General features: G+C 32.8%; 2 protein-coding genes across 6 annotated transcripts in view; both read left to right on the forward strand.

Moving 5' to 3' along the window:
* The window catches only part of LOC139486504 (beta-alanine-activating enzyme-like), a 54102-nt gene that overhangs the window by 28849 nt on the left and 11193 nt on the right, over window positions 1-14060 (forward strand). For all 4 annotated transcript variants that reach the window (XM_071271404.1, XM_071271405.1, XM_071271406.1 and 1 more), the window contains 5 exons: window positions 3199-3308; window positions 4236-4420; window positions 4900-5110; window positions 6109-6221; window positions 7808-8583. In XM_071271404.1, coding sequence (XP_071127505.1) covers window positions 3199-3308; window positions 4236-4420; window positions 4900-5110; window positions 6109-6221; window positions 7808-8583 — 1395 coding nt within the window. The remainder of the gene's footprint in view (window positions 1-3198; window positions 3309-4235; window positions 4421-4899; window positions 5111-6108; window positions 6222-7807; window positions 8584-14060) is intronic.
* On the forward strand, window positions 9240-10987 carry LOC139486505 (putative nuclease HARBI1). 2 transcript variants are annotated; one of them, XR_011655592.1, is made up of 2 exons: window positions 9240-9286; window positions 9947-10085. XR_011655592.1 is itself a non-coding variant. In XM_071271409.1 (2 exons), exons 1-2 carry the CDS (start codon window positions 9326-9328, stop codon window positions 10971-10973), a joined length of 1131 nt encoding a protein of 376 aa, XP_071127510.1. In that variant the 5' UTR covers window positions 9271-9325; the 3' UTR covers window positions 10974-10987. The 2 variants fall into 2 exon arrangements, 1 of the variants encoding a protein (XP_071127510.1); XM_071271409.1 differs by having other exon boundaries at window positions 9271-9429; window positions 9947-10987.

Below are 14060 nucleotides of genomic sequence, written 5' to 3' on the forward strand. Positions count from 1 at the left end.
ATTAGGTGGAAGATGACATAGTTATATTCTTAACACAATTGCAGTAATATGATGATTGGCATGACCTCAGGACATGCTATTAGTAAGGCAGTTACTTCTTCAAGTCAAATATTATTTTGGTGATGCAATTAAACTGGACCACTGCAACATATTTGTATGACTACGATACATGAATAAGCTGCACATACAGATAGTTCAAAAAGATATGATGTAGGCATGATGTCGTTTATATACTAGTATGATCCAACTATTCATTTATCTAAAGTGACTGTACAGTACTAGCAGATTCCATCTATTCAGTACTGAATATGTTGATCGTTTCACGAATGCTAATGGTTTTACAACTGCAGAAATGAACAATATTAAAAACAACTGGAGTTCAGCTGAGGCTAAAGAATTGTAATTTAGGAAAACATTTCACTATTTCGCAAAGTCTTTTCCCACTGTCATTAAAACATGACTTGTTTATCTTTTTGGCAAATATTCAGATGCATTCAAATTATTCCCTTGAGACAACTACTATGCTATCCATTTCACAGTTACTTTCTGGTTTAGTCTTCTATATATACTACAATCAACTCGACAAGAACCATCTCTTAATGTATATGACCCTTTTACAGCTGGATCCAGGACCAGTTAAGGAGGAACTAAATGACAAAATGTACAGTTTACAATGGTTGTTTATGTATGATCCAATTATTCATTTATCTTCAGTGACGGAACTAGAAGATTCCATCTATTCAATATTGGATATGTATAACCTGTCGCGAACGCTGGTGGTTTTACAACACAAGCCATTGACAATATTGCCAACAACTACGACTAGAGAATCATACACATACGTAGGACAAACATTGACTTATTTCAGCATTTTTCCGTCTAACTTGGATAATTCGTCTTACCCAAATGGTTCGAAATGTTTGCATTTCTATTTTATCCTCTGATACTTTGACCAATATATAAGGTGCCAGCACAGCTGGTCGTACTATTGCTATGACATAGTAACAAGTAACATTAGCAAAGATTACGAAATATGCTAGCACTAACCAAAAATAGCAATGCGTTTCATACTTACATCTAGTAAAACTGTTTTATGGATAGCACTCTGTCAATTGTCTTGCCAGAAAAAAACATGTATATGTTAATCTGGTAAAACTAGTCAATTGTGCAACTCTCCCTGTACATGGTATATATACACAAGTCAACAAAATGATAACAAAGATGGGTTGAAGCAGATGACAATGCAAATATTAAGTATGTCTTAACATCAGTCCAAGCATTAAAACCAAGACAAATAGCCATCCGCATTTAATAATATTTCAGGAAGAGATCAAATCTGTCACTACGAATAGACATTCTCTGAATACAATCCAGCAATGGGTCAATTGTTTTCCTTGACATGTATCAATTATTACTTGTGATCAATCTTTCTTTGTTGGTGCTGATGCCAAATTGGAACAGTGGAACATGGTGAACACTTTGCATTAGAGATATTATACTGTGGATTCATTATTATTCGTTGGATACCAATTTTCGTGGATTTCGTGGGAACAGTTGAACCACGAAATTAAATGTTCAACGAATGACAAATTTTCTCATGGCTTGTATGCAGACTTCGGCAAAACCACGAAATCAAATATCCACGAACATGTAAGTTTTCCTCAATCCACGAAAATTGGTACCCACGAAAATAAATGAATCCACAGTACATAGTAATGGCATTATTGAGAAGCTTACGTGATTGGTTAGAAAGCTGTAATTGAAAATAGTTTTTCGTGAACAAGATAAGAGTAAACACTTATAATTAATACTTTGCAGTCATAATAATTAATACTTTGCAGTCATAAATATTTTCACTATCAAGAATGTTCTGAAAAAGAGTTGTTAGGACCATAATTTTGTTGTAAAATTGCAGTAAAAACTTTATTTTTGTTAAAAAAGTATTATCTTAAAACATTTTTTTGTAAACATGGTAAAGGGTCAAGAATTTGTAGAGATGTCAGAATGTTTACAAAACTTGTAACGAAACATATCCTGATTATTTTTTTGTGGTGTTAAATTTATAAAAATTAAGATTAAATTATGTTTATTTCATTCAAATTTGATTGTTTATGCCCCACCTACGATAGTAGAGGGGCATTATGTTTTCTAGTCTGTACGTTCTTTCATCCATTTGTCCGTCTGTCATGCTTAAGGTTCAAGTTTTTGGTCAAGGTAGTTTTTTTTATGAAGTTGAAGTCCAATCAACATGAAACCTAGTACACATGTTCCTTACGGTATGATCTTTCTACTTTGAATGCCAAATTAAAGTTTTGACCCCAATTTCAAGGTCCACTGAACATTGAAAATGATAGTGCGAGTGGGGTTTCAGTGTACTATGGACACATTTTTGTTTCGTGTCTGTTTCTAAGCTCTGCTTGACATCAACAGAATATGAAACACTTAATATCACTATAACTTGTTTCACTGTATACATAGAAATATAAACATTTTAAAGCAACCATTATTTAACTTGTCAGTCTGTTCTTATATATATATTTATCATATACATAGACTAAATAACATATAAATTTTACTGTATGATAATAACATTAAATTAAAGTAAATTCCATATTTTTTGAATTGGTGCTTAGCGGGCTGATATAAAAAGTTTATTACATGCTTCTACTGTTATCACATACCTTTCAGCAAATTCCGAAAAATACATCTCAATGCAAAAAAGTAGTGTAAAAACAATTATTTTGATACTAAAAATATAAAAAAGAAGATATGGTATGATTGCCAATGAGACGACTGTCAACAATAGACCAAGATGACAAAGACATTAACAACTATAGGTCATCATATGGCCTTCAACAATGAGCAAAGCCCATACCGCATAGTCAGCTATAAAAGGCCCTGATATGACAATGTAAAACAATTCAAACAAGAAAACTAACGGCCTTATTTAAATAAAAAAATGAACGAAAAACAAATATGTAACACATAAACGAACAACAACCACTGAATTACAGGCTCCTGACTTGGGACAGACACATACACTATCAGCCCATGAGCCATGCAGCTCTTGAGCTGATATTGAACCTAGGGCTGATAATACATGCGATATGAAAAATGCCATGTAATAGTCTGATAATATTAAATGCTACGGTAACTAATAATTTTTTTGTTTTCACTCAAAATAGTATTTTCTTGTAGGGAAGTAAAAGAAGATGTTCCAATTGGAAAACCAATGATTGATACAGAATACATAGTGAAAGATGATAATGGCAAGGTTATGAAAAATGGACAAGGATATCTGTTCATAGGTATGCAAAATTAGAAAAGTAGTTAATTTTCAGCTATCACAAGCCAGGCACACTTAGGCTGTGAGTTCTCATGGAGTTGACTCTGACTTTAAAAATTGACTAATTATATCTTTTTTACTGCAGAAGGACAGTGGTTTACAACGGTTGCTCTGGCTTCCTCTAGTAAAATCTTGAAGTCACTATATATATGATATACAGTGAAACCTGGCTTAACCCAATCCTGCATAAACTGATAAACCTCTATAAACCGAACATGTTCTTAAGCATCGTCATACAAACTGTTTACGTTGTGAACCTGATAAAATCCAACATTGGCCAAAACCGAACAAAATCTTCAGTTCAGATGAGGTTCAGTTTAAACAGGTTTAACTGCACATGATATAGCCAGAGTACTGGATGTGACCATGAACCACCCAACAACCAATTTTGAATTATTAAGGTGGTACCTATACCCAACACCTACCCTAAAATCAATTTGGCTTGTTTAATTTTCATAAAATTTTGACAAAGTATTTTCTTTGACCATTTGACAAAAATATGAAAATTTAAAAAAATTTGAACCAACTGTTTTATCAGAAAAATTACACTGGTTATATAGTAGTTTGACAAACACTAATTTGGATCATTGAGAAGCTTAATATGCCCTTAACACAATGTGATTTAAACGTTTAGCTCATTTTACAGAGTTATCTCCCTGTAGTGTAAGGTACATCCATAAGCAAAGTAAATAGAAGTTAAAAGTGAAAAGCAGTATACACATTGCAAGATCTAATTTAACATAAAAAAATTATAAGATTTCTGAATTTTACAAATGACTTCAAACCATTTTTTTAAGTTTTAAAAATCACAGATTTTAAAAAAAGAATCAATTTTGATAGAGCAAACAATTTAGTTACTCAAAGAACACTTTCAATTTTCTGTTTTCAGGAAGTTTGAATAGAGTTTGTTTCCTTAACCACGAAGACCCAGTACAGGCCGTACAAGGAAAAGTATTGAGACCTACTGGTGACCTTGTCAATATTAATAGTCAAGGTCAAATTCTATATATTGGGAGAACAGATAACCAGATCAAAAGGCATGGGAAAAGGATAGATTTAAAAGAGATTGAGAAGGTTAATAGTCTTATATTCATGCAAAAGCAATGCCTCAATACTTAAATATTTTAGATGCATTTGAGTCAATATTCAGTACACAGAATTCAGATTTGATAATTTGCTTGGTAAATCTGTTTTGGCCTGTAATAAATCTCTAATCCAAATTTTCAAACTGGTCTTACAAGACATTTTTTATACTCTGTTACATAAATGGATATCATAATAATAAATGACAACTGTTGGTAGTGTAATGTATAACCTTTATATGTTTTGTCCAAAGTGCATAGTAATTTTAAAGTATAATGAAATTTGGCAAGAGGTTTTTGTTTGTAAATAATGTCTCCTAAAAATAGCAAGGTGTGGGATGATTGTCAATAAAACAAATTTACACCAGAGACCAAATAACAAAAAAGTTAAATAATGCTGGTCACCTTTCAGCTCCAACAATAACATAACATATTAAATGTCTAATTCAAAATTTATTCTTTTTTTCACAGGTTGTATGTAGGGCAAAAAGAATAAAGACTTGTAAGATCCTATATAAAGATAGCATTTTAGTAGCTGTAGTTGTAGAAAGGTCAGACAATGCAACAAGGTCATTTGGTGACTTAGTCTCTGAAGTGAGAGCTCAAATAGAACACTGCCTGCCTTCTCATTGCTGGCTGGATAACGTTGTAAAAACAGATAATATTCCAATGACTAACCATGGTAATAGGATATTACTGTTATATGTTTTTTTTAAAGCAGAAGCCATATTTGCATTTCAGATTTAACGATTTATTCCGTTTTTATTTATAAGTGTTTTTATTTCCCCTATTTTTAATGTTTTCATGTAGTATGTTGTACACTAGTGTATTCATTATACTGTACTGGAGCAACGTATTCAGTTTTAGACCTGTCTGTCAGTCTTTTATGAAATTTCCTGCACATGTTTCTTAGAAACTACAAATCAGATTTTCTGTAAATTAAAGATTTGTAATTGGAAAATATTGAGCAGATGCAAGTACCACCTACACATTTACATTAAAGATGCTAATAAAGACAAAGAGAGTGATAAATTATATAGTTGGTATGTGCAAAATGTTATATGAATAAAACACTTGTTTCCTTTTCTCCTGTTCTGGTATTTCAATGACGGGAAAATATTCTCTCTTGATTTTTCATAGCTTTATCATTAACAAGTTAAAGTTCTCAAAAACTATTATAAAAGAAATAGATTTTATAAGACTTTTACAAATGGCTTATAAGTATACATGTAAAAGATTTATAAAGAGAAAAATGGGGGTCAATGGGCATTTTTTTTAAGGCATTCAAATGCATAAAACCAGAGGATTTAAAAAATCTGACAAAAATTCCAAAACATGACAATGGAACATCCTTAAGGGGTGTTGACTCAGTTATTTGCTATCACTCTAACCAAAAGTTATCAGGAGATTTCTAGAATTACCAGACACACAGACAGGAAAGACATATTTTTTTAACTCAGGATAATGGGTAATGTTAACTTATTTAAGATAGGATGGTTAGATTTGTAAGTTATTTTTTCTGTCATGATTCGATATTCTTCTTGCCTGATTCTTACATAGAACTGTTAAAACTAAACTTCAAAGTTTAATAAAAAATTTGGTCAAATAAGGTCCTTATGGCACCGTGTTCTTTTCCACCTAACAGAACTGTTGTATTATTAACTTTTTATATTCTTACAGGTAAATGTGATGTAGAAGCATTGTGGAGAATTGTACAAGCTAATTCTGAATCTTTAGATGGGTCCAAAGAAACCCAAAAGGATATGGAGAAATATCTGACTAAAGTATGGAAGGTATGTTAAATCTACAAGCAGTAAAAATTGTTTGATTGACTAATATTATTTTTATGTCCCACCTACGATAGTAGAGGAGCATTATGTTTTCTGGTCTGTGGCTCCGTTCATATGTTCATTCGTCTGTCCGTTTGTCCCGCTTCAGGTTAAAGTTTTTGGTCTAGGTAGTTTTAGATGGAAGTTGAAGTCCAATCAACTTGAAACTTAATACACATGTTCCCCATGATATGATCTTTCTAATTTTAATGCCAAATTAAAGTTTTGACCCCAATTTCAAGGTCCACTGAACATAGAAAATGATAGTGCGAAGTTCAGGTTAAAATTTTTGGTCGAGGTAGTTTTTGATGAAGTTGAAGTCACATCAACTTCAAACTAAGTACACATGTTACCTATAATATAATCTTTCTAATTTTAATTCCAATTTAAAATTTTGACCCCAATATTTACGGTCCACTGAACATGGAAAATGATAGTACGAGTGGGGCATCCGTGTACTATGGACACATTCTTGTTTTTATTTATTTTATTTAAAGTTTGAGGAAAACCAACTCATGTGTCTTAGCATGCCATCTTATAAGCGAGGGTTAAATCACCAGTGCAAAGTCCTGAAAATTGGATATGTGCTGTTTATGAGGTGTTTTGTGTATTGTTGTTTCTCATTTGTCATTTTTGCCATGGCATTCTCAGTTTGATTTTGACTAACTAGTTTGAATATCCCTTTGGTATCTCTGGCCTTGAAGGCATAAAACTTTGCTCAGTGCTCGGAGCACAAAAATCATGCTCGAAACATGAAATCCAGCAATTTGATTGGTTGATTTTCGAGTCTGAGTACAAAAATCATGCTCATGACCGTGAGTCCAGACCTCACGGTCATAACACTTTTGAGCATGATTTTTGTACTAAGTTTTATGCCTTCAAGGCCTGGTCTCCCTCTGGTATCTCTGGTCTCTCTTCTAAAACAAAGCAATCTTCTTATTTGATACTCATAATGCTTTATAGATTAATTTTGGATGTAACACGTCTTGTCTGATTTGCTGACGTTATTTTGTTATCAGCCCATAGACATAATTTAGTCATGTGACTGTGATGTCATCAACGTTTTTACATGGTTTTCTAGGGTTTAAAATGGAATTTAGAATTAAATTATAAGGAAAGACTGTAATATTTTTTCTGTCTATTCGAAATAACAAAAAAAATGTGGTGCACACTGTTAAATGACCCGCTACGCCTGTTATTCAGTGTGCACCAAATTTTTTATGTTATTTCGAATAGACAGAAAAAATATTACAGTCATTCCTTAAATAGATTAATTTTTGCACAAGATTTCTGGTACAAAAATTGGCAATGATATTTTAGGCAGTCATTACATTGAATCAAGTAAGGAAAGTTCTGACATTGTGTTTCAAACAGCTATAATAACAACTCATCTGATCTCAAAGTTTCTTGACACTAGATCTGAGTTTTCTTCTGGAATGAAAGTAATAATTGAAGATGATAATTGGTTATTCCCTGATCTTTTATAAACCGTACAGAAAAACCCTAGTCAACCCCCTTTATAAACACAATCTATTCTTATTTTATTTTAGGAAATTCTAGTTATTAATGGAGAAGTGAAAGAAGAGGCAATGTTTATATTTAGTGGTGGGAATTCTGTGCAGGCAGTACAATTAGCCAATCAGATACAAGCAGATTTAAATATTCAGTTGCCATGGTTACTGGATTTTATTTTGAACAAATTTTTTGGTGAAATTATTAAAGAAATAATGCTTACTATTGGAAATGAAGGAGATACTGTTGAAATTGACAAAATTCCTAACAAAAACCTTGTGAAACCATTTTTTACTAAAGAAGGGTCAAATTATGATAATTTAGATAATATAAATGTAGCTATGGAGACAACAGATACATTTGATCTACATAAGATTTCTAGAAAAAGGAGAATTAGTGACATTGAAAAAATCTACAAAGAACAGCATTCTCCAGAAAATGATCTCATCAAGAAAAATGTTTGTAAAAAGAAAACTGATGTGTCCTCACTGAACTTGACACCTATTAAATGTAAAATGAAATATGTATCTAGATGTAACAGATGCTCTGATTGGCTGATTCATATGGACAACACAATTTCTGAATTTAAATATTTGAGCTATATTGCAAATGAAAGGGATATAGAGTCAGCTTTGACTAGTTTTACATCTGACTGTTATTCTGAATTTAATTTGAAAAAGACGGTGTATGGAATAAAAGATGTGCCTTTTGAAACACAATCAACTAAAAATACATACAGTCTTTCCTTGAAAAAAAAGTGGATGTACAACACAGGGAAATGTGTAGACGCTTCTCCACTTGTAGCTTCATTGAGGTATGTAATTTTATGATAAGATTGGATTGAATGATCATTGCTTTACCGGAACACTTTAAATATTGCAATGCTTTACCGGAACACTTTAAATATTGCAATCGTCATTTAGATGTCATTTATACACCTTATCATATTTGGAAATCGGAGCTGGTGAACCTGATTATTTTGGCCTCTTGAACTATTGATGTCATATAACAATTACTTTTCCGTTCAATGATGCTTCACATATTCTAATGTGACGTCAAAATTTTACAGTAACCCTTATGATGTCCAGTAATGGGGGACAAATAATGATAAGGTGTATAACCATGTTCTATTTCTGTAAAGCTGTATTTCTTTATAAAAGTAAAGTGATGCTATGAGACGGTAAAATAAACAACCATCTGTCAGAGACTACAGGACACGGAAAATTTTTAAATTCTACTGAAGCAAGCACATTTTGTGTATTTCTTACATTTTTTTTTGTGTGCAGAGGTAGATATGCATTTTTACAACACAAAGAATAGAAAAACACTCTAAATCACAAAATTGACGAGTTGTCCCCCTGGGGTGTATTTGTTTGCTCTCTTCTGACGACATCCAGAAGACCTCCAGGTTTGGGAAGCAAACAAATAGAAATGGAGTGCTTCTGTAGAATCACGTGTTACCTCCAGACAGAAGTTTGAAGCAAACAAACACAAACAGATCGCTTCTGGACTATTGTGTATGTATTTGATAAACAAATAATTTTCGTATTAAAAAAATGGAAACAGTTTTTACAGAGTTTCTTTTATCAGACGATGATAGTGACAATGACTGTGACTCAGAAAGTACAGTTATATTTGGTGCAGTACTACAGACCTTTCTGTAAGTTTCTGTAAGTTTTCCAGCAAACACAAATGTATGATTGTTGTGACGTTGAAAAATTATTTAGTAGAGACATACGGTCCTTCGATACTTCCGACAAATGAACACATTTACTAACTATTGTTTATTATACAAGTAGTTTTAAAAAGGACTGACTTTTTATACGCCTGTTTACGGGACGTATTATGGTATACCGTTGTCCGTCCGTCTGTCCGTCCGTCGTCCACATGTCGGACAATAACTCAAAATCGCTTTATCCAGTTTGTATGAAACTTTGGTGAATTGTTTATATCTATTGACTTAAGCTTCCTTTCGATTTTTATAAATTTCAGACTTTACGTTTCCGAGTTATAAGATTTTATTCATAAAAAGGGGGGGGGGAACACTGCCTATTTTTCTTAAGTGCATGGATAAAGTACATTAAATGTTAAAAAATATATGAAATCAGATATCTTATGACATTATAAAAATGTTTATCATTCATTTATTTTGTAGCTAATTCTCTTCTTTTTTTTAGGCAAAGAGAAAGTCGTGTTCGAATAGACAATTATATATCTGATGTTGTTGCCCAATTTACAGCTGTTGAATTCAGGAGAATATATAGAATATCAGTTGACTGTTTTCAGCACCTTTGCCAGTTATTGTCTACATGCCCAGAAATGTCAGTCAGGTCACCTCAGTTTGGCGGTAGGGGGAGAATTTCTTTGGAGAAAACCGTTCTAATAGCCTTGAGATATCTTGGACATCAGGAAAATGTGCGCATTATATCAAATATCTTTGATGTGGCCGACTCGTCTGTAATTGTTAGTAGAGATAGGTTTATTTCGGCTATTTTGAATAACCTTAAGGACAGATTTATACGATGGCCCTCGGGTGCTGCTGAAAAAAATGATGTCGTAAGAAAATTTAGAGAAAAGAGGGGATTTCCTGGAATCGTCGGATGTATAGATGGAACACATATCCATATTAAACCCCCAACAGAACACCCACAAAGTTATGTCAATAGAAAAAGTTTCCACAGTGTTATTCTGCAAGCAGTTTGCCTTCAAGATATGAGGATTTCGAATTGTTTTGCGGGTTTTCCTGGAAGTGTTCATGACTCCAGGGTGCTACGACAATCAGATTTATGGGACGAAGCAAACATGGCTTGTGGTCAAAATCACATTTTAGGAGACGGTGCCTACCCGATTAAGACCTGGCTCATGACGCCATACAGGAACACTGGTAATTTGACACAAATTCAAAAGAGATATAATGCAGCTCATTCTGCCACACGTAGTATCATAGAAAGAGTTTTTGCCATGTTGAAAGGACGATTCCGCAGACTACGGTATATCGAAGTCCAGCAGATTAAAACAGTGAACGAAATAATTATCACCTGTTGTGTTCTCCACAACATATCAATACTTGATGGGGACGCTGCTCTTGATATGATGGATGACGATGAAGAAGATAACATTCAACAAAACGCAGTCAACAATCTTCAAGGACCAGACCAACAAGGAATTTTAAAACGCGATCAAATAGCTGCAAATTTGCAATAAAATAACTTACTATATTTGTTTTATTTTATTAATTGGTTTCCCTAATTTTTTCCAAACCGTATCCCTTTAACTTTAAAATTGGAACGTCATGACGAAAACCTTTTTATAGTGGTGGTCTTGTGGTGCCTAGCATGACTTGGGATGTCGGTAGTTTGTTAGTTAGATATCCAACTGGGTCAAACCAAAGACTTGAAAATTTGAATTTTTTTCTTCTCTGGCAAGCACACGCATTTAGGAGTAAGCATGCCAAAAAATTGCCTCCGATGAAATTCTGCAAACACCCCACTGAGCCATACAATTATATGGATGAGTTTTAGTCCGATTTACTGCATGACCATGTGCTAAGTGACACATGTCATTAACTTCAATATTTGTTGAAATCACATATTTTTAATTCTATGGAAGTCCCTAGGACTACGGTGGTATACAAGAATTTTAAGCTATGATTTCTTTCGGCATGAGCAAGTCTGGCATGATCAGAGTCAGAATAATGTGTCCCGAGTAAGGTTATTTGTGTCTTCCTTCGGACTTTTACCTTGTGAACTAGCACGTTAAAAATCCGGCTCGTCGGCGGTCTTGAAATTAACAGGATTCATACTTCTATCTCATTACCATGTTCTCGTCCCGATATGCATGTAATATTTCCCACTGGACGTTAAACACCAATCCGTCATCATCTTCTATTGAATGGAATTAAAATGAATAGTTGACCTAAAGCATTTTGCAACAATTTCTTATGTATTCATAAAATCAAAAAGTATTGGGTGTAATGCATTGCTGTTGAAGACAATTATGATTAAACAGGTCAAAACTTATATTTCTGTAAAATTTAGCCTGAAAGGACGGCATGTCCTTGATCAAAATAAAATACCTTCATTGTTAATTAATATATCTTAAAGATAATAATATTGTTTAAAAAGAACGACACTGATGAAGGAAATTTGTTGTGCCAAAAGATTTGTACGTCTTAATTGGTATACTTGTACATTAAGCTTAGCTCGCCCGGACCAAGGGGCCAGTGTGAGCTATTGGCATCACTTCTTGTTCTTCGTCGTAGTCGTCCGTAAAACGTCTTAGTCAGTTGGAACCAAAATTGGCCACAATCATCCTTGGTGTATCTAGTTTTAAAAAAAATATATTACTTCAATCTCTAAACGTAGAAAAAAGGTGTAAAATACAAGTATCGTCTATAAAGATAAGATAAGACACAATATATCTTTATTCCAATTAAAGGACCCATGATGAGCAAAGCAATTTATTACAATGATTTTTTATAATTGAGAGACACAAATAATTTTGACAATCTTATATAAATATGAATATAATCAACTTTATAAGTTTATGCCGGATTTTAAGCCACAGCCAGACCAGAGCCAAAGAATATGTGTAAAAAAGCAGTAATAAAACAGATTGTATAAAATATTAACAGGCAAATATTCTCAATGGGTTATATATAAACATATCTGTACTTTAATGATAGTTTTCTGTGTTCAAAACATTTCTTAATATAAGTTCAAAATTTTTTTAATACCTATAGGTTTTCTTGAATAAAAAGTCAATTGAACTTGGCACTTGTGTTTAACACTTCGAAATTTTGACAACTTATCAAATTTTATCACAGAACTCTTTTCTCAAAAGATAAAGGGGACATTCACATATAAAATGTTCTTCATCTTCAACTTTATCCAGCATGCATTTTTTACATAACCTTTGTGTTTTATCTAGTATATAGTTGGTTTTTTTTAAACTTGAATACCGTTATAGACAGTGAAAATCTGATTGGGATAGAAATGTCAATATTTACTTACTGTCCATTTTAACCAAAGTTGTCAGACCAATTCTTATTTGAGTTATTGTCTGAAATGACGATTAGCATCATTTAAAAAAAAACACTAATAAATAGAGAGAAGCTGTATCTGAGGACAAAATCGTCAGTATACTTGTTATTGCCCTTGAATGACAATTTTTACCCGTTTTTGCGGATTTTTTTTTTTTTCTGTACTAATGAAAACTATAATAGAAAAGAAAGAAAATGGGTCCAACAAGACAAGATTTGGGCCCACAAAAATTTCCATTCAAGACAACTATTCTTTTTGCATTGTATCAGTTTTATGCCAAACTGTCAGGTGAACACTACAGGCTCCTTGAAGGCTCTGCTTTTTGTTGGTGTAAATTTGAAAAGGGGGAATTAATATATAACTACCATATTTTATATGTAAATAGAGAAGTGTATATAGTTACTGCATTTTACCTTTTAAAGATTGACAATATTTTACCGTGTTCAGATATATTCTACTTGGATTTATCCTTGATGTTCCTTAAACTAACCTTATAAAGGAAACTTAAACAGAGAGGTGTAGCTACCTAGGTTGTCTCCTGGTAGTGTGGTTACTTGTTCCCTTAGGAGCTAGTATTAAAAAAAAACATGTCTACTACAAAGAAGGGTATATTTATTTCCCCAAATTATCTTCCTGAATATGCATGTAAATTTTTTCCTGGATTTTTTTGGCAGCAATCACTCAATCTTTTGCAACATCCTAATTTCCTGCCAATTCGATACATGTGAGACTTGCTGATTGGTTGTTTGCATATTTTATTTTTGACGTTAGGTTGCTGTCTCATTGATTTATACTTCATATTTCTTTTAACTTCTATTCAAAAATCAATAAAATCCAGATTGACAGAAAAACAAGCAAAAACTGAAAAATATAAGTAACAGACTCACACAAAAATGTAAGGTGTTCTGGAGGAATAAGCATACTATAAGCATACCCACACCTACAGTATAAATTCTGATTTAATGTACATGGTGGCCTATAATTGCTTACTACCACTTCATTTTAACTCTTGTGGTTAGTTGTCTCATGGGCAATCATATCACATCTCATTTTTATATGGATCCATTTTAAGTGGCCTCTATCAGTACCCTACAAAAGGCATTTCAATTTGAAGAAAAAAAATCATACATATACATCTGCCAATTTCATTCAGACTGCTGTGTGTTCTATATAAAGTAAGATAGTTTCCAAAACATATGTAGGAGTGCCACTTCTTTTGAATTTTACACTTCTCATATTTGATTATAAA

The sequence above is a fragment of the Mytilus edulis genome, chromosome 8 (assembly GCF_963676685.1).
Source record: "Mytilus edulis chromosome 8, xbMytEdul2.2, whole genome shotgun sequence".
Lineage (NCBI taxonomy): Eukaryota > Metazoa > Mollusca > Bivalvia > Mytilida > Mytilidae > Mytilus > Mytilus edulis.

Bases quoted from the DNA above. Each gene is read 5' to 3' on its own strand.
- LOC139486505 (XM_071271409.1), top strand. From the start codon at position 9,326: ATGGAAACAGTTTTTACAGAGTTTCTTTTATCAGACGATGATAGTGAC. The intron at 9,430-9,946 runs GTAAGTTTCTGT...TCTTTTTTTTAG, and splicing joins GCAGTACTACAGACCTTTCT to GCAAAGAGAAAGTCGTGTTC.